Source organism: Salmo salar, chromosome ssa02 (assembly GCF_905237065.1).
Source record: "Salmo salar chromosome ssa02, Ssal_v3.1, whole genome shotgun sequence".
Taxonomy (NCBI): Eukaryota; Metazoa; Chordata; class Actinopteri; order Salmoniformes; family Salmonidae; genus Salmo; species Salmo salar.
Window position 1 is genome coordinate 80,379,085 of NC_059443.1, and position 27,334 is coordinate 80,406,418.

At 41.7% G+C, this 27,334-nt stretch overlaps 2 protein-coding genes across 2 annotated transcripts; both read right to left on the reverse strand.

Annotated features, from left to right (window-relative positions):
* Positions 1–792: 792 nt before the first annotated feature.
* On the reverse strand, positions 793–11,306 carry LOC106564045 (zinc finger protein 239-like). Its single transcript, XM_014130024.2, has 2 exons — positions 10,580–11,306; positions 793–2,146 (listed from the first exon to the last, which is right to left on the reverse strand). The coding sequence occupies exons 1-2, from the start codon at positions 10,881–10,883 to the stop codon at positions 1,281–1,283; spliced, it is 1,170 nt and encodes a 389-aa protein (XP_013985499.1). The 5' UTR covers positions 10,884–11,306; the 3' UTR covers positions 793–1,280.
* Positions 11,307–13,861: 2,555 nt separating this feature from the next.
* LOC106564038 (zinc finger protein 883) lies at positions 13,862–22,355 on the reverse strand. Its single transcript, XM_014130013.2, has 4 exons — positions 21,772–22,355; positions 21,297–21,535; positions 20,250–20,430; positions 13,862–16,738 (listed from the first exon to the last, which is right to left on the reverse strand). The coding sequence occupies exons 1-4, from the start codon at positions 22,136–22,138 to the stop codon at positions 15,597–15,599; spliced, it is 1,929 nt and encodes a 642-aa protein (XP_013985488.1). The 5' UTR covers positions 22,139–22,355; the 3' UTR covers positions 13,862–15,596.
* Between the last annotated feature and the right edge of the window lie 4,979 nt (positions 22,356–27,334).

Here is a 27,334-nt window from a genome sequence, read left to right on the forward strand (position 1 = left end):
ATCCTAAACCGGTGTTCTACTCTGCTAGCCAGCACCTCTCCTAAACAGGTGTTCTACTCCCCTAGCCAGCACCTCGCCTAAACAACTGTTCTACTCCCCTAGCCAGCACCTCTCCTAAACAACTGTTCTACTCCCCTAGCCAGCACCTCTCCTAAACAACTGTTCTACTCCCCTAACCAGCACCTCTCCTAAACAACTGTTCTACTCCCCTAGCCAGCACCTCTCCTAAACAACTGTTCTACTCCCCTAGCCAGCACCTCTCCTAAACAGGTGTTCTACTCTGCTAGCCAGCACCTCGCCAAAACAGGTGTGCGTTTCTTTCGCCTCCAGCTGTTATCGCCACAAGACAGTTCAATGGAAATACACCAAACTTTCTAAATATCGACCAAAATTACTGGACAAGTTAATGAAAACCTATCTACTGTCATAAAAAAAAAATCATATCAAAATAACCAGACATGTTTTCCCTTACATCTTACAGATAATAATGTCCTCTACCCCGATGTAGACGCTGAATAGGAATACACATTATTAATAAATACTGTTATGAACAGGTAGTGTTAATTTTTTGGGGTACTCTATTGTTGTAAACTTGCTCTTTTTCACATCCAAAGTTTTTTATCTAGATGAGACCATACTATTCCTTTCAAGCCACACCGTAATAACAATATTCCAAGTGGGGGACCGACGATGCAGATGTCAACCATGTAGCACATGCATCACATGCAAACATAACCGGATTATCTGTAGAGGAATGACACACACACACACAGAGAGAGAAAGAGCCAAGAGTTTGAAAATAACAATTTAATCAAAGAAAGCATACAAATGGAATCTGATGTGCTCTATACTCAAGACATTAATTAATGTCTTGAGATTTGTTTTAAAACATACCAATTCTTTTTTTAGTAGGCTTTATCCAATTAGATTTCATATGGCATAACAAAAAGCACACATTTTCTGTAACAAATATGAGAATGGGAGCACTGTGTATGTGTTCTCTCATGAATTCTAAGTATGTGTGATGTACTAGATCTCTTTCCACACTGGGAGCAGTAGTAAGGCTTCTCCCCTGTTCTCTTCTCCCCTGTGTTTGTTACCTCATGGTCATTCAGGTTCCCTAACTGGGTAAATATCTTTCCACACTGGGAATATTGATATTGTTTCTCTCTGGTGTGGATTCTTTCACGCTCTGTCAGTTCCCTTAACAAAGTAAATCTCATTCCACAGTAGGATCAGTGGAAAGGTTATTCTACAGAGTTTGTTAGCTCATGTTAATTTTATTCTACAGTGGGAGAAATTCCAAAAGGCTTCACACTTGGGTGTACTTTCTCATGCTGTTTCAGTTTGCCTAATTTCTTAAAACTCTTTCCACACTGGGAGCAGTGGTAAGGCTTCTCCCCTGTGTGTGCTCGCTCATGTATTTTCAGGCTCCCTAGCTGGTTAAAACTCTTTCCACACTGGGAGCATTGATAGGGCTTCTCTCCTGAGTGTATTCTCTCATGTGTTTTCAAGTTACATGACATGGTGAAATTCTTTCCGCACTGTGAGCAATGGTAAGGCTTCTCTCCTGTGTGTGTTCTTTCATGGTATTTCAGGTATGCAGACTGGGAAAAACTATTTTGACACTGGGAGCATTGGTAGGGCTTCTCTCCAGTGTGTATTCTCTCATGTCGTTTCAGGCCGTTTAACCGGCTAAATCTCTTCCCACAGTCTGAGCAGTGGTAAGGCTTTTCTCCAGAGTGTAAACCTATATGTCTTTTCAGGGAATCTGATGAGGTAAAACTATTTCCACACTGGGAGCATTGGAATGGTTTTTCTCCTGTGTGTACACTCTTATGCAATTTAAGATGCGATGACCTGATGAATCTCTTTCCACACTGGGAGCATTGGAACGGCTTCTCTCCTGAGTGTATTCTCTCATGTGATTTCAGGGAACCTGATGAGGAAAATCTCTTTTCACATTGAAAGCAGTGATAAGGCTTCTCTCCTGTGTGCATTCTCTTATGTTTTTTCAGGTGTCCTAACTGGATAAATCTCTTTCCGCACTGAGAGCAGTGATGGGGTCTTGCTGATTTGGACATCACTGGGTCTGGTTCCTCGGAGGGACACGTCCCACTTTCAGAGTAAGAGTCTGGTCTCTCTCCTGCCAAAGACAGAGTATTTTTCAGTTTAACAGAGAATTTCCAGAGTGGGCTCTCTGTTACCTTTGAAGTAATGACCATTTTACATGTAGAAATTGACATTATAGGCTATTAACCTCTCTAGGGGGTGTGGGACGGTAGCGTTATACATCGGTTTAAAGATGAACTTCTTGTTAATCCAACCACAGTGTCAGATTTCAAAAAGGCTTTACGGCGAAAGCATACCATGCGATTATCTGAGAACAGCGCCCAGCAGACAAATCATAACAAACAGTTACCAGCCAAGTAGAGGAGTTACACAAGTCAGAAATAGCGATATATTTAATCACTTACCTTTGATGATCTTCATATGGTTGCACTCACAAGACTCCCATTTACTCAATAAATGTTCGTTTTGTTCAATAAAGTTCCCTTTTAAATCCAAAAACCTCCGTTTTGTTCGCGCGTTTTGTTCAGTAATCCACAGGCTCAAAGGCAGTCACAACAGGAAGACGAAAAATCTGAAAAGTATCAGTAAAGTTCGTAGAAACATGTCAAACAATGTTTATAATCAATCCTCAGGACGTTTTTAGTCATAATAATCAATAATATTTCAACCGGACAAAAGCTTTGTCAATATAAAAGGAAAACAAGAAAGGCGCACTTTCGGTTGTGCGCATGAAAAACCTCTGGGACAATGAATGGTCCACTCATTCAGAGTGGTCTTACTTCCTCATTTTTCAGAATACAAGCCTGAAACAATTTCTAAAGACTGTTGACATCTAGTGGAAGCCATAGGAAGTGCAATTTGAGTCCTAAGTCAATGGAATCTGTATACGCAGTCTATTGAAAATTACAAACATAAAAAAATCCCACTTCCTGGATGGATTTTTCTCAGGTTTTCGCCTGCCATATCAGTTATGTTATACTCACAGACATTATTTTAACAGTTTTAGAAACTTTAGAGTATTTTCTATCCAAATCTATATGCATATCCTAGCTTCTGGGCCTGAGTAACAGGCAGTTTACTTTGGGCACGCTTTTCATCCGGAGGTGAAAATAGTACCCCCTACCGTAATGAAGTTAACCAATCACAGCCCTCCTTTATGATTGCACATTCAGTAAACCACCAGCAGAGGGAGTTTCCTTTGAATCCATTTTCCCATTCACTGTGTTAGTGGTGCTTAATACAATTGATCATAACTTCAAAAGTAGCAGAGAGCCTACTCTGGAAATGTACATTTACATCCTTTGGCAGTCGCTCTTATCCAGAGCGACTCACAGTTCATCTTAAGATCTCTCGGTGAGACAACCACATGTCAGTGACAGTAAGTAAATGTTTTCCTCAATAAAGACGTTCTCAGCAAAGTAAGCGCTAGTAGGAAAAGGCAAGTGGGGGGGAGGAGAGGATTAGACTGACTGAGATGCATTATTTAAAGCTGCAATATGTCACTTTTTGGGCGAACCCAACCAAATTCACATAGAAATGCACCTTTTAGATCTGTCATTCTCATTGAAAACAAGTCTTTACATCCTTAGAGATTGAAAGTGTTAGGTTCAAACTCTTGTGTATGTCAAATGTAATTATTTAGTGGACTGCAGTAGACTGTAAAAATGTGTACTCCTAACCTCTGACCTAACCAATTCAGTGGCCTTCTGGTTAGAGTGTCCAACCTGTACTGAACTCTGCTGTTATGTTATGTTCTGTACTGCACTCTGCTGTTATGTTCTGTACTGCACTCTGCTGTTATGTTCTGTACTGCACTCTGCTGTTATGTTCTGTACTGCACTCTGCTGTTATGTTCTGTACTGCACTCTGCTGTTATGGTCTGTACTGCACTGCACTCTGCTGTTATGTTCTGTACTGTACTGCACTGCACTCTACTGTTATGTTCTGTACTGCACTCTACTGTTATGTTCTGTACTGCACTCTACTGTTATGTTATGTTCTGTACTGCACTCCACTGTTATGTAATGTTCTGTACTGCACTCTACTGTTCCGTTCTATACTGTACTGCACTCTACTGGTATGTAATGTTCTGTACTGCACTCTACTGTTCCGTTCTATACTGTACTGCACTCTACTGTTATGTAATGTTCTGTACTGCACTCTACTGTTATGTAATGTTCTGTACTGCACTCTACTGTTATGTAATGTTTTGTACTGAACTCTACTGTTATGTAATGTTTTGTACTGAACTCTACTGTTATGTTCTGTACTGCACTCTACTGTTATGTTCCGTACTGATCTCCACTGTTATGTAATGTTCTGTACTGCACTCTACTGTTCCGTTCTATACTGTACTGCACTCTACTGTTACGTAATGTTCTGTACTACACTCTACTGTTATGTAATGTTTTGTACTGAACTCTACTGTTATGTTCTGTACTGCACTCCACTGTTATGTTCTGTACTGTACTCTACTGTTATGTAATGTTCTGAACTCCACTGTTATGTTCTGAACTCCACTGTACTGAACTCCACTGTTCCGTTCTGTACTGAACTCCACTGAACTCTACTGTTCTGTACTGAACTCCACTGAACTCTACTGAACTCTACTGTTCTGAACTCTACTGTTCTGTACTGCACTCTACTGTTCTGTACTGCACTCTACTGTTCTGTACTGCACTCTACTGTTCTGTACTGCACTCTACTGTTCTGTACTGCACTCCACTGTTATGTTCTGTACTGCACTGTTATGTTCTGTACTCCACTCTACTGTTATGTTCTGTACTGCACTCCACTGTTACGTTATGTTCTGTACTGAACTCTACTGTTATGTTATGTTCTGTACTGAACTCTACTGTTCTGTACTGTACTCCACTCTACTGTTATGTTCTGTACTGTACTCCACTCTACTGTTATGTTCTGTACTGCACTCCACTGTTACGTTATGTTCTGTACTGAACTCTACTGTTATGTTCTGTACTGAACTCTACTGTTATGTTCTGTACTGAACTCTACTGTTATGTTATGTACTGAACTCTACTGTTATGTACTGAACTCTACTGTTATGTACTGAACTCTACTGTTATGTACTGAACTCTACTGTTCTGTACTGAACTCTACTGTTCTGTACTGAACTCTACTGTTCTGTACTGAACTCTACTGTTCTGTACTGAACTCTACTGTTATGTTCTGTACTGCACTCTACTGTTATGTTCCGTACTGATCTCCACTGTTATGTAATGTTCTGTACTGCACTCTACTGTTCCGTTCTATACTGTACTGCACTCTACTGTTACGTAATGTTCTGTACTACACTCTACTGTTATGTAATGTTTTGTACTGAACTCTACTGTTATGTTCTGTACTGCACTCCACTGTTATGTTCTGTACTGTACTCTACTGTTATGTAATGTTCTGAACTCCACTGTTATGTTCTTAACTCCACTGTACTGAACTCCACTGTTCCGTTCTGTACTGAACTCCACTGAACTCTACTGAACTCTACTGTTCTGAACTCCACTGAACTCTACTGAACTCTACTGTTCTGAACTCTACTGTTCTGTACTGCACTCTACTGTTCTGTACTGCACTCTACTGTTCTGTACTGCACTCCACTGTTATGTTCTGTACTGCACTGTTATGTTCTGTACTGTACTCCACTCTACTGTTATGTTCTGTACTGCACTCCACTGTTACGTTATGTTCTGTACTGAACTCTACTGTTATGTTATGTTCTGTACTGAACTCTACTGTTATGTTATGTACTGCACTGCACTGTTATGTTCTGTACTGTACTCCACTCTACTGTTATGTTCTGTACTGCACTCCACTGTTACGTTATGTTCTGTACTGAACTCTACTGTTATGTTCTGTACCGAACTCTACTGTTATGTTCTGTACTGAACTCTACTGTTATGTTATGTACTGAACTCTACTGTTATGTTATGTACTGAACTCTACTGTTATGTACTGAACTCTACTGTTATGTTATGTACTGCACTGCACTGTTATGTTCTGTACTGTACTGTTATGTTCTGTACTGTACTCCACTGTTACGTTATGTTCTGTACTGAACTCTACTGTTCTGTACTGAACTCTACTGTTCTGTACTGAACTCTACTGTTCTGTACTGAACTCTACTGTTCTGTACTGAACTCTACTGTTATGTACTGAACTCTACTGTTATGTACTGAACTCTACTGTTATGTACTGAACTCTACTGTTATGTACTGAACTCTGTACTGAACTCTACTGTTATGTTATGTTCTGTACTGCACTCTACTGTTATGTTCTGTACTCTACTGTTATGTACTGCACTCTACTGTTATGTACTGCACTCTACTGTTATGTACTGCACAGTACAGTTCTATCAATTATAATTTCTAAAGTGGAAGTTGGAAAAGCTATATTTGAGTGTTTCAGTGAATGGTTAGTGAGGGAGGCCCTGCTCTCTCGCTTCCCCAATTGTTTAGTTAATTTTCATGCCAATCTCCTTTACATTAGCGTAGCCTCTCCTGTAGCCTGTCAACTATGTGTCTGTCTATCCCTGTTCTCTCCTCTCTGCACAGACCATACAAACGCTTCACACCACGTGGCCGCTGCCACTCTAACCTGGTGGTCCCAGCGCGCACGACCCACGTGGAGTTCCAGGTCTCCGGCAGCCTCTGGAACTGACGGTCTGTGGCCAACAAGGCAGAGTTTATCTCAGCCTATGCTACCCTCCAGTCCCTCGACTTCTTGGCGCTGACGGAAACATGGATTACCACAGAAAACACTGCTACTCCTACTGCTCTCTCCTCGTCTGACCACGTGTTCTTGCATACCCCGAGAGCATCTGGTCAGCGGGGTGGTGGCACTGGAATCCTCATCTCTCCCAAGTGGACATTCTCTCTTTTTCCCCTGACCCATCTGTCTATCTCCTCCTTTGAATTCCATGCTGTCACAGTCACTAGCCCATTCAAGCTTAACATCCTTATCATTTATCACCCTCCAAGTTCCCTTGGAGAGTTCATCAATGAGCTTGACGCCTTGATAAGTTCCTTTCCTGAGGATGGCTCACCCCTCACAGTTCTGGGTGACTTTAACCTCCCTACGTCTACCTCTGACTCATTTCTCTCTGCCTCCTTCTTTCCACTCCTCTCCTCTTTTGACCTCCCCCTCTCACCGTCCCCCTCTACTCACAAGGCAGGCAATACGCTTGAACTCATCTTTACTAGATGCTGTTCTTCTACTAATCTCACTGCAACTCCCCTCCAAGTCTCCGACCACTACCTTGTATCCTTTTCCCTCTCGCTCTCCTCCAACACTACTCACTCTGCCCCTACTCAGATGGTATTGCGCCATCGCAACCTTCGCTCTCTCTCTCCTGCTACTCTCTCCTCTTCCATCCTATCATCTCTTCCCTATGCTCAATCCTTCTCCAACCAACCTCCTGATTCTGCCTCCTCAACCCTCCTCAACCCTCCTCTCCTCCCTTTCTGCATCCTTTGACTCTCTATGTCCCCTATCCTCCCGGCCGGCTCGGTCCTCCCCTCCTGCTCCGTGGCTTGACGACTCATTGCGAGCTCACAGAACAGGGCTCCGGACAGCCGAGTGGAAATGGAGGAAAACTAGCCTCCCTGCGGACCTGGCATCTTTTCACTCCCTCCTCTCTACATTTTCTTCCTCTGTTTCTGCTGCTAAAGCCACTTTCTACCACTCTAAATTCCAAGCATCTGCCTCTAACCCTAGGAAGCTCTTTGCCACCTTCTCCTCCCTCCTGAATCCTCCTCCCTCTCCCCCACTCCTCCCTCTCTGCGGATGACTTCGTCAACCATTTTGAAAAGAAGGTTGATGACATCCGATCCTCGTTTGTTAAGTCAAACGACACCGCTGGTCCTGCTCACATTGCCCTACCCTATGCTTTGACCTCTTTCTCCCCTCTCTCTCCAAATGAAATCTTGCGACTTGTGACGGCCGGCCGCCCAACAACCTGCCCGCTTGACCCTATCCCCTCCTCTCTTCTCCAGACCATTTCTGGAGACCTTCTTCCTTACCTCACCTCGCTCATCAACTCATCCTTGACCGCTGGCTACGTCCCTTCCGTCTTCAAGAGAGCGAGAGTTGCACCCCTTCTTAAAAAACCTACACTCGATCCCTCCGATGTCAACAACTACAGAGCAGTATCCCTTCTTTCTTTTCTCTCCAAAACTCTTGAGCGTGCCGTTCTTGGCCAGCTCTCTTGCTATCGCTCTCAGAATGACCTTCTTGATCCAAATCAGTCAGGTTTCAAGACTGGTCATTCAACTGAGACTGCTCTTCTCTGTGTCACGGAAGCTCTCCGCACTGCTAAAGCTAACTCTCTCTCCTCTGCTCTCATCCTTCTAGACCTATCTGCTGCCTTTGATACTGTGAACCATCAGATCCTCCTCTCCACCCTCTCCGAGTTGGGCATCTCCGGCGCGGCTCACTCTTGGATTGCGTCCTACCTGACAGGTCGCTCCTACCAGGTGGCGTGGCGAGAATCCGTCTCCGCACCATGTGCTCTCACCACTGGTGTCCCCCAGGGCTCAGTTCTAGGCCCTCTCCTATTCTCGCTATACACCAAGTCACTTGGCTCTGTCATATCCTCACATGGTCTCTCCTATCATTGCTACGCAGACGACACACAATTAATCTTCTCCTTTCCCCTTCTGATAACCAGGTGGCAAATCGCATCTCTGCATGTCTGGCAGACATATCAGTGTGGATGACGGATCACCACCTCAAGCTGAACCTCGGCAAGACGGAGCTGCTCTTCCTCCCGGGGAAGGACTGCCCGTTCAATGATCTTGCCATCACGGTTGACAACTCCATTGTGTCCTCCTCCCAGAGTGCTAAGAGCCTTGGCGTGACCCTGGACAACACCCTGTCGTTCTCCGCTAACATCAAGGCGGTGACCCGATCATGTAGGTTCATGCTCTACAACATTCGCAGAATACGCCCCTGCCTTACACAGGAAGCGGCGCAGGTCCTAATCCAGGCACTTGTCATCTCCCGTCTGGATTACTGCAACTCGCTGTTGGTGGGGCTCCCTGCCTGTGCCATTAAACCCCTACAACTCATCCAGAACGCCGCAGCCCGTCTGGTGTTCAACCTTCCCAAGTTCTCTCACGTCACCACGCTCCTCTGCACACTCCACTGGCTTCCAGTCGAAGCTCGCATCTGCTACAAGACCATGGTGCTTGCCTACGGAGCTGTGAGGGGAACGGCACCTCCGTACCTTCAGGCTCTGATCAGGCCCTACACCCAAACAAGGGCACTGCGTTCATCCACCTCTGGCCTGCTGGCCCCCCTAACTCTGCGGGAGCACAGTTCCTGCTCAGCCCAGTCAAAACTGTTCGCAGCTCTGGCACCCCAATGGTGGAACAAGCTCCCTCACGACGCCAGGACAGCAGAGTCAATCACCACCTTCCAGAGACACCTGAAACCCCACCTCTTTAAGGAATACCTGGGATAGGATAAAGTAATCCTTCTAACCCACCCCCCACCCCCCTAAAAAAGATATAGATGTACTATTGTAAAGTGGTTGTTCCAGTGGATATCATAAGATGAATGCACCAATTTGTAAGTCGCTCTGGATAAGAGCGTCTGCTAAATGACGTAAATGTAAATGTACTGTTATGTACTGCACTCTACTGTTATGTTCTGTACTGAACTCTACTGTTATGTTCTCTACTCTACTGTTATGTTCTGTACTGCATTCTACAGTATGTACTGCACTCTACAGTATGTACTGCACTCTACAGTTATGTACTGTTCTATACTCTACTGATCTGTTCTCTACTCTACTTTTCTGTACTGAACTGTGCTGTCCTTTGATGTCCAAACTTCAGATTTGGTACGGACCAACCCAATGTGGTCTTGTTTGGGGGCAGAGCTCATTAAAATATCTGCACCATTCCGCCAGTAAAAGTTTTTTTGTTTGTCAAATGTTAAAAGTAGTGATTGTGCATAGAGTGGAAAGGTTTGTTCAGCTTTGAAATCAATCTATTTTTTTTTGTTTGGCATACATTTAAAGTAAGAAATCTGAGTCTTGCGATTCCATACCTTTAACAATTCCTACTACAGAACAAATTATTGAAAGTGTAGAACTTCAGTAGAATGCCCATTTAAAGGGGCAATCTGCAGTTGCTACGTCCGCTTTTTTGGACTTCTACATTAATTATATGAACTCATTGATTCTTGAAAATATAAGTTATTAATACCTCATGAGCTTAGTTCAACTGTCATACCCCATCAGAACCCACTATATACAATCAAAACAAGGTTAAAATTAGCATTTTAGATGGTCAGTCTTTGCATCCATAGTTCTGTCTATGAATTTGAGAGTGGTTACATTTCATCAGACCCATCCCTCAGATTCTTATAGAAACAGGGGCGGGGACCCCACTTTGATATTGTTTCAACTGCAGATGTCCCCTTCAAAACCACTCATTTGGATCAACAACTGCAGCGCTTGTGCCAATGTTTTTAAGATAGTACTCACTGGTGTTAATCAGATCTCCAGTCTGCTCTTCTTCCTCCTCCAACGTGACAGTAATCTCCCCCTCCTCTTCTTTCACTGTGACAGTCATCGCCTCTTCCTCCCCTTTCACTCCGAAAACGTCATCCTCTTCCTCGTCGTCTTCCTTCACAGTAACATCCTCCTCTTTCACTCTGAAAGCTTCTTCTTTCAATGTAACAGCTTCATCTTTTTTAACTGTGACAGCCTCCTCTCCCTCCTCCTCTTTCACGAGAGCTTCTTTCTCTGTCCAGCAGACCTGCTCTTCTTTAGCAAGGGACAAGCTCATGGTCGAATATGTTAGCTAGCTAGTTAGCATTAGCGAATAGCCCAGTAACGTTACTAGGCTAAGTTAATAAGTAATCTGACCGACAACGTAAATATGACATTTTATGAAGTATAGTAAATAAGCAGATAGTGTGTTTAAAACACGGAGGTTAATATACACCAAAAATGGTCAATGAGCTCCGATGTTTCGGTTTTATGTTGGCTAGCTAGCTGTGAAGATGGCTGAATCAGTAGCAGTGTTGTAGCTGTTGTTGAAAAAGCGTCCCGCACCGTCCATTAGATTATACGTCACGCAAGAGGCACCAGCTGAAAGACTCGATTTCCATCTGCTGATTCATGTGTGTAATGCAATTTAACAAAAATAATATTCTTGCAATTAATTAAACACTAGGCAGGTTTTCATATACCCAGGATAATTCGAAAAGCAATGTCGCAAAAAGAAAATCATTGCGACCCGTGGAACAGAAACGGCAGGAGATATCTTCAAAAGATACCATTTTAGTCTCAATTAAGCAGGGCTGGAATTGTCTTTTGTATAACTTTCTTTATTGCAGCAAAAAAGTGATGGATGATGGAAAATGTGCAGTTGGGGACGTAACACAGGGTTATAAACTGTATGTTTAATCTAGTATAACACCCAGCCTTCGGCTCAGAGTTACACCCAGCCTTCGGCTCAGAGTTACACCCAGCATCCGGCTCAGAGTTACACCCAGCATCCGGCTCAGAGTTACACCCAGCCTTCGGCTCAGAGTTACACCCAGCCTTCGGCTCAGAGTTACAGTGCCTTCAGAAAATATTTATACCCCTTGACTTATTCCACATTTTGTTGTGTTAAAGCCTGAATTCAACATGGATTAAATAAATACAAATTCTCATTGATCTAAACACAATACCCCATAATGACAAAGTGATGTGATATGTTTGCAAATGTATTGAAAATGCAATATAGAAATATCTAATTTACATAAGTATTCACACCACTGATTCAATGTATGTTAGAATCACCTTTGGCAGTGATTACAGCTGTGAGTCTTCCTGGATACGTCTCTAAGAGCTTTGCACATCAGGATTGTACAATATTTGCACATTATTATTCCATAAAATTCTTCAAGCTCTGTCAAGTTGCTTGTTGGCTTTGTGTTTTAGGTTATATACTTTGGGTGGTGTATCCATACACCCAGTCACTACAAAGATACAGACGTCCTTCCTAATTCAGCTGCCAGAGAAGCAGGAAACTGCTCAGGGATTTCACCATGAAGCCAATGGTGACTTTAAGACAGTTACAGAGTTTAATGGCTGTGATAGGAGAAAACTGAGGATGGATCAACAACATTGAAGTTACTCCACAATACTAACCTGACAGAGTGAAAAGAAGGAAGCTTGTACAGAATACAAATATTAATCAAAAAGTTTGCAAAAAGGCACTAAAGTAAAACTGCAAAAAATGTGGCAAAGAAATTTACTTTATGTCCTGAATACAAAGTGTTATGCTTGGGGAAATTAACAAAACACATCCCCGAGTACCATTCTTTATATTGTCAAGCATGGTGGTGGCTGCATCATATTATGGGCATGCTTGTCATCGGCAATGAATATGGAGTTCTTTTTTAATAAAAATAAACGGAAATAAAAATGTTTCTAAAAATATGTGTTCACTTTGTCATTATGATGTGTTGTGTGTAGATGAGTGAAACAAAAATCAATTGAATTCAGGCTGTAGCAAAACAAAATGTGGAACAAGTCAAGGGGTTTGAAAACTGTCTGAAGGCACTGTATAATAAGGATGCATTTGATCCAACAACGTCTTGTTGTTGGTTCCCACTCTTTGTAGCTGTAACAATACAGTACATCATACAGTATTCAAGTGTAGAACTTCAGTTGAATGCCCCTTTGACCTTTTAACCTTCTGACCCTTAAACCCTTTTCTAAACCGGCTGGTAAATCATGTGTTAACAGTGGATTTACAAGTGGATATGACAAAAAATCTTAACTTGAACTTGATTGATCGACTCCCCCAGCCCTCCTGCAGCAATTTACATAATTTGTATATCCTTTATAATTTTTTTATTTTGACTTTTATTTAACTAGTCAAGTCAGTTAAGAACAAATTCTTATTTACATTGACGGCCTTCTTTTGGGTTTCTGCAGTTCAGTGTTGTGGCAGTAAATCAGTCACCAAAGATATGAGATGAAAGGCACCGTTCCTGTTACGTGCAGGACTATGTAAATAAATAATTCAAATGTAAAAAAAATATCATGCTCCATGGTGTCAAATAATCACTATTCAGATTAAAAGTCATCTACCAAGTAAACCCTATAATTATAATAAAACACTGCACTTCATCTATTTTCTCAACCTGTAGTCTGAACATGTGGGAAACATGGTGGAAGAAGCTAGATCATTTGACATTTAAAGAGGCATTCCAAAGGATTGGAAACTACCTCGTTATTTTTTAAACCACCTGTTTTGGACTCAACGTGTCAATGTATGGCTCATAGACCTACATGCATTATAACCCACCTGCAGTCCTCTCCCAGCAGAGAAAGGCACAGAACCCTTACATCTTTACCTGCCACCAGGTACCCCATCGTTCATGTCATTTACTGAGTGTGCGGATTGCTTGGCGACATGCGCTTACCATTAGTCAAATGAGACACTCGTGTTTGTTTGAGTCAGACGCTTAGTATTTTGAGAATTATTTTCACCAAACAACCCAGTCTCGTAACGTTGGCTGTTCATTAATGTGTAATTATTCCGTGATTAAACTAATCACGGAATAGAAATTAACTAGGAAGTCGGGGCACCACGGGAAAATGTTGTTTAAAGAGTTACAATTTCCCGAATTGAACTCTTTTCAGATATTTTCATATCTTATCGATTAGTCACTTATTTATGTATTATTACCTCAGTCATATTCAAAATTGCGCAAACCCTTGGATATCTGCACGAACCCTAGCATAAATTATGAATCAGCGATATTCAAATTGGCATAATTATTTATTTACTAACTAACTAAATAATCACATAGAATTACATAAACACACACAGGATAGGTTATACATTGGTTACTCACATGATACACTGAAAAGTCCCTAGGGGACTAAACCGATATGACGGCTTGGTAGACAAAGGAAAGGGGTGAGGACAGATAAAGAGTGGGAAAAACAAAGTGGACCCATGTACATACAGTTGATAACCACGCTCATGGAAATGCTAACCCTTTTGCACATGAACAGCCGCTCATTCGAAAATAAATTGCAATTTACATATTTACGAGTGTATAGCTTTGTCACTCTCTGTGATCGCCGGTCCGTCTGCTGGATAGTCAGTCGACAGAATGTCTCTGGTTTGTTCACCAAAGATCAAAGTCTTTTGTAGTTGTAGCATATTATAATGGATACGTCAATCGTACCAATGGTTGTTCGATAGTGAAATGTTCTCCAGAATGGATCTTTCAGAGTACCATTCGTCGTTCGATCAGTCGTGTTTACCAGACTAAAGTACTCAAACAGCTGCAGACTGAATACGTAGTGTTCAGTTTTGTAGAGATTTTCTTCTTAACCATTTGTAACGTACGGACTGCGTCCCTACGTCCTCTGGTCTGTATTTAAATTGCCAACCATGTCACTACCGTTCCATGCTCTCTGGTCTCAATGGTTAATTGGTCAGGTCACAGCTAGAACCACTTCACACACCGGCAGCAACCCGGGATGTTTTGGTCGAATGTAAATTTCGTCCGAAGTGGGTTTTATACTGGAGTGGGGGGCGTGGCCACTGCCTGATCATAAGTTACTATGAAAAACAATTCTCATTTAGAAGACTAAAACACTAAAATACTTTCAAAAGTATTCTTATGCTTAATCATTTATTTTATACAACATTCAGATGCAAACCCCATAGTTGAGAAGTGTATACAAACAAACATACAGTAATGTGGGTCTCCTGTCTTTCATGAGGTCACCAAATGAAACAAACTCGACATAGTCATTCCTTGATTTCCCACCGACCATTCGAACTGTCCGGATTTACAGAAATACGGTTTCATCATTCAACCTTTTGATGTTAAAGTTTGGCCAAGTCTCTCTCTGTGTCCCACAGTCACATATTCCAATTCCAATTCTACAGACCCAGAAGCAGAGTATTTAAGACCGTCATAAAACTGTGGAGAGAGGGAGAGCGAGGGGGGGCTAAGTTCACCGCCTGGTATGGCAACTGCTCGGCCTCCGACCGCAAGGCACTACATAGATTAGTGTGTATGGCCCAGTATATCACTGGGGCCAAGCTTCCTGCCATCCAGGACCTCTATACCAGGCAGTGTCAGAGGAAGGCCCAAAAATTGTCAAAGACTCCAGGCACCCTAGTCATAGACTGTTCTCTCTGCTAGCTAACTTAACTACCTAGCCAGCTTAACTAGCTAGCTTAACTACCTAGCCAGCTTAACTAGCTAGCTAGTTTAATTACCTAGCCAACTACCTAAACACTGCCTGTGTTTATGTGAAATCTCTCTTTCCACACTGGGAGCAGATGTAAGGCAACTCCCCAGTGTGTGGTCCATGGTCTTTCAGGTTCCCTAACTAGGTAAATATCTTTCCACACTGGGAGCAGTGGAAAAGCTTCTCTCTTTCAAGGCTTCTCTGCAGAGTGTGTTAGCGCATGCTTTTTCAGGTATCTTGACGGGGTGAAACTCTTTCCACACTGGGAGCAGTGGAAAAGCTATTTTCCTGTGTGTGTCATCTCATGTGTTTTCAGTCTCCTTAACCTGGTAAAACCCTTTCCACAATGAGAGCATTGGAATGGATTTTCTCCTGTGTGTATTCTTGTGTGCTCTTTCAGATGCGATGACTGAATAAATCTCTTTCCACACTGGGAACATTGGAAAGGCCTCTCTACAGAGTGTGTTCTCTCATGTTTTTTCAGGTCCCCTTGTGAGAAGAATGTATTTTCACACTGGGAGCATTGATATGGTTTCTCTTCAGTGTGTGTTCTTTCATGCACTTTTAGATACCCTGATCGTCCGAAACCTTTCCCACAATGAGAGCATTGATAAGGCTTCTCCTCCCCTGTATGTATTCTCTCATGCTTTTTCAGGCCCCTTAACGTAACAAAACCCTTTCCACACTGGGAACAGGTGTGAGGCTTTTCTTCTGTGTGTGTCCACTGATGTGTTTTTAAAGTCCATAACTGAGTAAAACTCTTTCCACACAGGGAGCAGTGGAAAGGCTTCTCTCCTTTGTGTATTCTCTTATGTTTGATCAGGCCCCCTAACTGAGTAAAACTCTTTCCACACAAGGAGCAGTGGAAAGGCTTCTCTCCTGTGTGCGTCCTCTCATGAGTTTTCAGGTTCCCTATCCAGGTAAAATTCTTTCCACAATGGGAGCACTGGAAGGGCTTTTCTCCAGAGTGTATTCTTTCATGTTCTTTCTGGCTCCCTAACTGGGCAAAACTCTTTCCACAATGGGAGCAGAGGAAGGGCTTTTCTCCTGTGTGCATTCTCTTATGCATTTTCAGGTGCCATGATTGGGTAAAACTCTTTCCACAATCGTAGCAGTCGTGAGGCTTCTCTCCTGTGTGCCTTCTCTCATGCATTTTCAAGTGCCATAAACGGGTAAAACTCGTTCCACACTGGGAGCAGTGGAAAGGCTTTTCTCCTGTGTGTGTCCTTTCATGTCTTTTCAGGCTATATAACCTGGTAAAACTCTGTCCACAATGGGAGCAGTGGAAGGGCTTTTCTCCTGTGTGTGTCCTCTCGTGTCTTTTCACGTGTAATAACCGGGTAAAACTCTTTCCACACTGGGAGCAGTGGTGTCGTCTTTCTGATGTCCCTGGCTCTGGTTCCTCTGAGTCTGGTCTTTCTCCTGCCAAAGACAAACCCAGAGTGTTTATTTAAATAGAGACCCCAATTAAACCTCCATATGATACAACTGTCTTGCTATGAAGTTTAATCTAAATCAGATCCCTCAATAACCTGGGGCCAGTAAAAAAATATGATTTAAAAAAACAAAATTATGTAGAGTTCCAACTCGAATCTTGCCGTCATGGAATGTCATGTTTTTAGGCTGAACAGAGCTCTATAATAATAGATAGAGGACTACAGTATTTAAATCAATGTCATAGGCTGCATTTGATCCATTGATAATGTTTTGTTGGTGGTCCACTCTTTGATGGTAAACATCTTACATTGTGGCTTTAAAGGGATATTGTGAGATTCTGGCAACTAGCGTTAGTGCAATGACTGGAAGTAATATCCTGGTTAGAATTGGCTACTGAAACTACCTCTAACTTCCTTCACATCATCCGCTGAGACATAAAAATGGTATCCACGAGTTCATCTGACTCTGGGAAAGTAGATAAAAATGCCAGAATCTCACAGTATCCTTTAACAATTCCTATACTGGACAAAAATATAAATGGGAAAACGTGTTTTTTATGAAGCTGAACATGACAGAATGGACATTTTTGTAAAATCATATATTTATTTTTATACAAATTATACTTCTCAAAAGGCAACGCATTGGTGGTATGGCCCAGTAGGCAAAGTAACTAATCATAGCCCTCCATTTACTTGTATCATTAACCTGTTAGGGCTAGGGGGCAGTATTGACACGGCTGGATAAAAAAACATACCCGATTTAATCTGGTTACCACTCCTACCCAGTAACTAGAATATGCATATACTTATTACATATGGATAGAAAACACCCTAAATTTTCTAAAACTGTTTGAATGGTGTCTGTGAGTATAACAGAACTCATTTGGCAGGCAAAACCCTGAGACATTTTCTGACAGGAAGTGGATACCTGATGTGTTGTATTGCCTTTAAACCTATCCCATTGAAAAACACAGGGGCTGAGGAATATTTTGGCACTTCCTATTGCTTCCACTAGATGTCACCAGCCTTTACAAAGTGTTTTGAGTCTTCTGGAGGGAGATCTGACCGAACAAGAGCCATGGAACGATGATGTCCCATTAGACACCTGGCGCGCGAGTTCATGTTGGGTACCCTCGTTCCAATACGTTATAAAAGAGTATGCATTCGTCCACCTTGAATATTATTCATGTTCTGGTTAAAAAAGGCCCTAATGATTTATGCTATACAACGTTTGACATGTTTGAACGAACGTAAATATATTTTTTCCCCTCGTTCATGACGAGAAGTCCGGCTGGCTTAGATCATGTGCTAACAAGACGGAGATTTTTGGACATAAATGATAAGCTTTTTTGAACAAAACTACATTCGTTATGGACCTGTGATACCTGGAAGTGACATCTGATGAAGAGAATCAAAGGTAATGGATTATTTACATAGTATTTTCGATTTTAGATCTCCCCAACATGACGTCTAGTCTGTATCGCAACGCCGTATTTTTCTGGGCGCAGTGCTCAGATTATTGCAAAGTGTGATTTCCCAGTAAGGTTATTTTTAAATCTGGCAAGTTGATTGCGTTCAAGAGATGTAAATCTATAATTCTTTAAATGACAATATAATATTTTACCAATGTTTTCTAATTTTAATTATTTAATTTGTGACGCTGACTTGACTGCCGGTTATTGGAGGGAAACGATTTCCTCAACATCAATGCCATAGTAAAACGCTGTTTTTGGATATAAATATGAACTTGATAGAACTAAAAATGCATGCATTGTCTAACATAATGTCCTAGGAGTGTCATCTGATGGAGATTGTAAAAGGTTAGTGCATCATTTTAGCTGGTTTTATGGTTTTGGTGACCCTGTCTTTGAATTGACAAAACATTACACACAACTCTTGTAAATGTACTGTCCTAACATACTCTAAATTTATGCTTTCGCCGTAAAACCTTTTTGAAATCGTAAAACGTGGTTAGATTAAGGAGATGTTTATCTTTCAAAGGGTGTAAAATAGTTGTATGTTTGAAAAATTTGAATTTTGACATTTATTTGGATTCAAATTTGCCGCTCTTGAAATGCACCTGCTGTTGATGGAGTGCACCACGGGTGGCACGCTAGCGTCCCACCTAGCCCATAGAGGTTAAACATCTTGCAAATCACCAGCAGAAGGTGAACTTTTTGAATCCATTTTCACATTCATTCTGTTGGTAAAGCTTACAAATTGAATCATAAATGTAAAAGTAGCAGAGATCCCACTCTGTAACATTGATATGCCCATAGAGTATATTATGTTCAACAATATATTTTAAAAAAAAAATGTGCTAAGTGTGTTTCTATATTTCAATATTCATAAATAACACTACTCATATTCTAGTAAAGCTTCATATTACAACTTTTTTTCTTTGTATCACCTACAGATGAAACATTATGGAGTCTTAAAGGAGGCCTAGGTAAGGACAAATATTGTAACTTCAAGTAATTATTTCTCAACTATGCTTTAAGATACAAATGTCAAATTTATGTCAACAATCCTTCCTCCAAATGACCATTCTATGGATTAAATGCGGTGAAAATTACAGAGTAAGAGGCCAGGTCTCAAAAAAGCCCACAATTACAGAGTAGGAGGCTAGAAATGTAATGTAGTGTGTACTAGGTAAAGTATATTATTTAAAACAATATGTCAAACATTTTACAAAATCAAAAAGGGTACTTCTGAGCCTACTAATATGTTGAATAAATGAATGTGAAAAATTCATTGCATTTCTGAATCTAGACATAGTCCATATTTTAGGGCTCACTATAAGGAGAATAATGACACCAAGATGATGTCTGTATCATGTCTGGTTTACAGATCATAGGTCTGACCGTATAATGACACCAAGATGATGTCTGTATCATGTCTGGTTTACAGATCATAGGTCTGACAGTATAATGACACCAAGATGATGTCTGTATCATGTCTGGTTTACAGATCATAGGTCTGACAGTATAATGACACCAAGATGTTGCCTGTATCATGTCTGGTTTACAGATCATAGGTCTGACAGTATAATGACACCAAGATGATGTCTGTATCATGTCTGGTTTACAGATCATAGGTCTGACAGTATAATGACACCAAGATGATGTCTGTATCATGTATAGTTTACAGATCATAGGTCTGACAGTATAATGACACCAAGATGATGTCTGTATCATGTACGGTTCACAGATTTTGGCGAAATGTATAGAATTGCAAGAAAGTGTGCTTTAAAACTGCTCCGTTTTCTTTGCACCCCATGACAATATGCGTAGTTTGAAACCTGCAAAATTCTCTCCACCAAACAAGAGGGGTGTGAACAGTTTGTGTCAAGAACAGTGCTTGTGCCCATAGAAAGACATGGCGTGTGCGCGCAGGGAGGGGGTGCGGGATGTTCCCCAATACTGGAAGGGGGCCCCCCCCGAGTGAAAACGTTTGGAAACCCCTGGTCTAATCCACACACACACTGTTGTTCTTACTTGATGACATTGAATCTGAATCTCCCTCTTCTCCTTCTCTCACAGTTCCACTCAGCCCTGGAGTTTTCCTGCAGTTCACCAGCCGCACAGACACCCTCTTCAGACCCCACATTAAGGCATTACCGGGAGAGGCACGACCTGGGGACTCGGGGAGAAGGGAGGGGTGTGGGAGAGCTGGGTCCTGAAAACCACAGAAATAAAGACAATCAATTTAAGGTGGGAAAAACTCTCCTACCTGACAAGGAATTTAAAATTCTCAAAAGTCTCTGCAGTCTTTCCCTTGAATCTTCTCATTCTCTGGACCTCCTGCTATAAATGCATCGGAGAAGAATCCTTGAATCCTCTCATTCTCTGGACCTCCTGCTATAAATGCATTGGAGGAGAAAGTCCAAGAGGAGGAACCTCTATTTACCAAGTACATTTACATACAGTGAGCTCCAACAGTATTGGGACAGTGACACATGTTGTTGTTGTTTTGTCTTTGTAGTCCAGCACTTCGGATTTGAAATGATACAACGACTATGAGGTTAAAGTGCAGACTGTCATGTCTAATTTGAGGGTATTTTCATCCATATTGGGTGAAACGTTTAGAAATTACACAACTTTTTGTACAATGTCCCCCTGATTTTAGGGGAACAAAAATATTGGGACAAGTTCACTTTTATGTGTATTAAAGTAGTAAAAAGTGTCATATTTTGTCCCATATTCCTAGCACACAATGATTACATCAAGCGTATGACTCTACAAACTTGTTGGATGCATTTTGTGTTTTGTTTTGGTAGTGTTCCAGATACTTTTGTGCCAAATATAAATTAATGGTAAATAGTGTATTGTATCATTTTGAAGTCACTTTTATTGCAAATAAGAATAGAATATGTTTCTAAACACTTCTACATTAATGTGGATGCCACCATGATTACGGATAATCCTGAATGAATGGTGAATAATGACGAGTGACAAAGTTACAGAGGCTAAAAAAAATATCAACCAAAAAGCACATAGTTAGTTTTCATGAATTTATACGATCAGCCTATATTCTATACTCACACCACCCTCCCTCTGCGCTTGCTTGTGCTTCTCTGGAGCCGACTCCAGTCTGTTGCTTGGAAACCAATCGCTGTCCTTCATGTCCCGTTCTCCGTTGCAGTGAATAGCGTCGTCACCACCACCAAACTGTCTGGGACTCATGGGTGCCACGCTAGACTCTTCCTGTATCTTTCTGATGTGCTCTTTCAATGTAGAGCTCTGGGAGGGCCAGAAAAGAGCAGATTGCCTCGTTTTTGGCTCTGTAAGGGGAAGAGTTTGACTATCGGTAAAAACAGAGGGTGTAGCTTGCTCTCTACCGTCATATGATTTCAGACATATTCCTCACCATCCTAGGATCTTCCGTCGGAGAGCAATTGACGAGCGAACTCTGAATACAAACGACACTAAAATGGAAGTCACCAGAATGCCTATATAAAACCACACATCGGTTCAACAACTGTATAGTTTGTGCCCCTGTTTTTAAGACAGTACTCACTGGTTTTAATCGGATATTCTGTCTCCTCCTCTTTCACTTCAAACGGTTGCTCCTCTTCTTTCAATGTGACAGCCTCCTCTTCCTTTTTCATTCTGAAAGGTTCTACCTCTTCTTTCACTGTGACAGCCTCTATCCCCTCTTCCTTTTTCACAACAAACGGTATTTTCTCTTCTTTCACTTTAACATCCTGTTCTTCTTTCAACGTGATAGCCTCCATTTTATATTTTTTCATTCTGAATGCTTCTTCCTCTCCTTTCACTGTAATATCATCATCTTCCTCTTTTACGACAACGTTCAGCCTAAGAGCTTCTTTCTCCATCCAGCAGACCTCTTCAATAGCAGGGGGGGAATAACTTTGTGAGTTCATGGTCGGGGATGTTTGCTAGCTAGCATTATCGACTACCCTGGTGCTAGGCTCCGAAGCGAATGAAGTTTAAATCAACTAGTACATACGTTAACAGAGCTGTGTTTAAAACACTGGAATTCGCGTAGTTACACAACAACGGTATTCAGAGCTTCAATGATTCGAATTCATGTTGGCTAGCAAGCTACCGAGGTGGTTGAATCAGTAGCCGTGTTGTTGTTGAAAAAACATCCGGTGCAGTCCACAGGATTAAACGTCACGTAAGAAGCGCCACCTAAAAGACTCACATTGCCATCTGTTGACTGGAGTAGGTAACACAGTTCAGAAGAAATATTCACCACATTATTTATTCTGGCAAACAATGTCTGAATGACATAGCAAATAATTCCAAATAAGCAAATATGTTTTCTCTTTTGTTGCAGCCAATATATTCCTCTATGTCCTGGATATGAATATGTACATACTGTATATACTCAATATATACTGAATATATGCTGAATACATCAAAATCAAACTTTATTTGTCACATGTGCCCAATACAACAAGTGTAGACATTACCATGAAATGCTTATTTACAAGCCCTTAACCAACAGTGCAGTACAAAAAGTTTTTAGAAAATATTTACCAAATCAAAGTAAAAATTTTAAAAAGTAACACAATACAATAACAGTAACGAGGCTATGAACAGGGGGTCAATGTGCTGGGGTATAGGTTAGTCGAGGTAATTTGTACATGTAGGTAGGGGTGAAGTGACTATGCATAGATAATAAACAGCGAGTAGCAGCAGTGAACAAAACAAATGGAGGGGGAGAGTGTCAATGTAAATAGTCCAGTGGCCATTTGATTAATTGCTCAGCAGTCTATGGCTTGGTGGTAGAAGCTGTTAAGGAGCCTTTTGGTCCTTGACTTGGCGCTCCGGTACCACTTGCCGTATGGTGGCAGGAAGCTCTGCCCCAGTGATGTACTGGGCCATACGCACTACCCTCTGTATTTTATTTTTTATTAAACTAGGCAAGTCAGTTAAGAACAAATTCTTATTTACAATGACAGCCTACCGGAGAACAGTGGGTTAACTGCCTTGTTCAGGGGCAGAACGACCGGTTTTTACCTTGTCAGCTCGGGGATTCAATCTCGCAACCTTTCGTTTACTGGCCCAACGCTCCAACCACTAGGCTACCTACCGCCTTACGGTCAGATGCCGAGCAGTTGCCATGCCAGGCAGTGATGCAACCAGTCAGGATGACTAAGTACACACCCCTGAGTGGCCCCAGTGTTGAGGATCAGCGTGGCAGACGTGTTGTTACCATCCCTTACCACCTGGGGGCAGCCCGTTAAGAAGTCCAGGATACAGTTGCAGAGGGAGTTGTTTAGCCCTAGGGTCCTTAGCTTAGTGATGAGCTTCATGGGCACTATGGTGTTGAACGCTGAGCTGTAGTCAATGAACAGCATTCTCACATTGGTGTTCCTTTTGTCCAGGTGGGAAAGGGCAGTGTGGAGTGCGATTGAGATTGCGTCATCTGTGGATCAGTTGGGGCGGTATGCGAATTGGAGTGGATCTAGGGTATCCAGGAGGATGCTGTTGATGTGAGCCATGACCAGCCTTTCAAAGCACTTCATTGCTACCGACATGAGTGCTACGGAGCGGTAATAATTTAGGCAGGTTACCTTCGCTTCCTTGGGCACAGGGACTTTGAATACATACTGTTAGAATAGGAATTGAATAGGAATTGTTTTCTGTCTGTTGTTTTTTCACATCTAGATGTGAACATACTGGGTCCATACTTGTGAACATTACAAAAATGTTAATTCTCCATCTCAAAATCCGCATCAGCCAATTAAAATCCTCAACGTAGTTACACATGATGTTGCTGTTCTGAAGTTGTTCCAGAAGCTGTTTTTGGTTGTAGGAAATGATGGCGGAGACGTTATGTACAAAAAAAGTAAAGATCAGCGTAAAAACCCACACAAAGTAGCAGAATTAGTCAGGAGACAGTAAAACGGCCTCTATCCACTGCAGCACCATCTTTTCATAAAAACCTGAAAATATGGCTGGAAAGATTTAGAATGGGCCCTCAGATCCTCCAAAAGTTGGACAGCTGCTCCATTAAGAGCATCTTGACTGGCTGCATCATCACTTGGTATGGCAACTGCTTGGCATCCGACAGCAAGGCAATACAGAGGGTGGTGAGGACTGCCCAGTACATCATGCTCCCTGCCATCCAGGACCTCTATACCAGGTGGTGTCAGAGGAAGGCCCGGGAAATTGTCAAAGACCCCACCCATCCAAGCCATAGACTGTTCACTCTGCTACTGCACGGCAAGCGGCTCTGCTACTCTGTTTATTATCTATCCTGCCTAGTCAATATTACCCCTTCCTACATATACATATTACCTCAATTACCTCGTACTCCTGCACATTGGTACTGGTACTAATTGTATATAGCCTCATTACTACCTGGTACCCTTGCACATTGACTCAGTACCGGTACTCCTTGAATATAGCCTCATTATTACCTGGTACCCTTGCACATTGACTCAGCACTGGTTCTCCTTGTACAGTTGAAGTCGGAAGTTTACATACACTTAGGTTGGAGTCATTAAAACTCGGTTTACAACCACTCCACAAATTTCTTGTTAACAAACTATAGTTTTGGCAAGTCAGTTAGGACATTTACTTTGTGCATGACACAAGTAATTTTTCCAACAATTGTTTACAGACAGATTATTTCACTTATAATTCACTGTATCAGAATTCCAGTGGGTCAGAAGTTTACATACACTAAGTTGACTGTGACTTTAAACAGCTTGGAAAATTCCAGAAAACAATGTCATGGCTTTAGAAGCTTCTGATAGGCTAATAGACAAAATTTGAGTCAATTGGAGGTGTACATGTGGATGTATTTCAAGGCCTACCTTCAAACTCAGTGCCTCTTTGCTTGACATCATGGGAAAATCAAAAGAAATCAGCCAAGACCTCAGAAAAAAACCTCCACAAGTCTGGTTCATCCTTGGGAGCAATTTCCAAATGCCTGAAGGTACCACGTTCATCTGTACAAACAATAGTACGCAAGTATAAACCCCATGGGACAACGCAGTCGTCATACCGCTCAGGAAGGAGACGCGTTCTATCTCCTAGAGATGTACGTACTTTGTTGAGAAAAGTGCAAATCAATCCCAGAACAACAGCAAAGGACCTTTTGGAGATGCTGGAGGAAACAGGTACAAAAGTATCTATATCCACAGTAAAACGAGTCCTATATCGACATAACCTGAAAGGCCGCTCAGCAAGGAAGAAGCCACTGCTCCAAAACCGCCATAAAAAAGCCAGACTACGGTTTGAAACTGCACATGGGGACAAAGATTGTACTTTTTGGAGAAATGTCCTCTGGTCTGATGAAACAAAAATAGAACTGTTTGGCCATAATGACCAATGTTATGTTTGGAGGAAAAAGGGGGAGGCTTGCAAGCCGAAGATTACCATCCCAACCGTGAAACACGGGGTGGCAGCATCATGTTGTGGGGGTGCTTTGCTGCAGGAGGGACTGGTGCACTTCACAAAATAGATGGCATCATGAGGATGGAAAATCATGTGGATATATTGAAGCAAAATCTCAAGACATCAGTCAGGAAGTTAAAGCTTGGTCGCAAATGGGTCTTCCAAATGGACAATAACCCCAAGCATACTTCCAAAGTTGTGGCAAATGGCTTAAGGACAACAAAGTCAAGGTATTGGAGTGGCCTTCACAAAGCCCTGACCTCAACCCTATAGAAAATTTGTGGGCAGAACTGAAAAAGCATGTGCGAGCAAGGAGGCCTACAAATCTGACTCAGTTTCACCAGCTCTGTCAGGAGAAATGGGCCAAAATTCACCCAACTTATTGTGGGAAGCCTGTGGAAGGCTACCCGAAACGTTTGACCCAAGTTAAACAATTTAAAGGCAATGCTACCAAATACTAATTGAGTGTATGTAAACTTCTGACCCACTGGGAATGTGATGAAAAAAATAAAAGCTGAAAGAAATCATTCTCTCTACTATTATTCTGACATTTCACATTCTTAAAATAAAGTAGTGATCCTAACTGAACTAAGACAGGGAATTTTTACTAGGATTAAATGTCAGGAATTGTGAAAAACTTAGTTTAAATGTATTTGGCTAAGGTGTATGTAAACTTCCGATTTCAACTGTATATAGCCTCATTACTACCTGGTACCCCTGCACATTGACTCGGTACTGGTACTCCTTGTATATAGCCTCATTATTACCTATAGGCTCGTTACTGTTATTTTTTATGTTACTATTTTCTATTTGCTAATTTTCTTACTTTTTAACTCTGCATTGTTGGGAAAGGGCTCGTCAGTAACCATTTCATGGTAAAGGCCTGTTGTATTCGGTGCATGTGTCAAATACAATTTGATTTTATGTTTACATAGTTGGACGAGATCAAACACTTTTTCATGAAAGCATCCTGGGGCCCTTGTTAAGGTCAACGACATCATGAACTCGACCAAGTACCAGGATCATTTAGCCAAAAACCTGGTTGCCTCTGCCAGTAAGCTGAAACTTAGCCACAACTATACTGAACAAAAATATAAACGCATCACACAACAATTTCAAAGATCTCACTGAGTTACAGTTCATATAAGGAAATCAGTCAATTGAAATAAATAAATTAAGCCCTAGTCTATGGATTTCACATGACTGGGAAACAGATACTTTAAGGGCCTCACAATGGGCCTCAGGACCTCGTCACGGTATCTCTGTGGGTGCACCCACTTGACACACTGTTGAAGGAATTTTATATCTTGATGATAATAATCAATAATCAATTCGCCTTGACTAATGCCCAAGGTTTGTAAGACAATGGGTTAAATAATTAGGCAAGGACTCAGCTTTCTGCAAAAGGTTTCTGTAGCTTTATTCAGAGAACGTTCTGCAGTCAGGATAACAAAACAGTCATTTTATAGTTCTTGCTTACTTACGCACATGCATTTACACACAAACTGTTGGTGACCTGCATCCCCCATTGACTTCCCACACTGTTTATCACTACCTAGCTCAGCCTGTTCCTTTCCCTCAATGTTAGGAACCCTTTGAAGTTTTACTCCCTTTACCATTTGTCCCCTGCTCTCTACACTAATTACATACACACATTTCTTTCCCTCTCCAGTGGTTCCTGGACTTTCTGGGACTAATCAGAC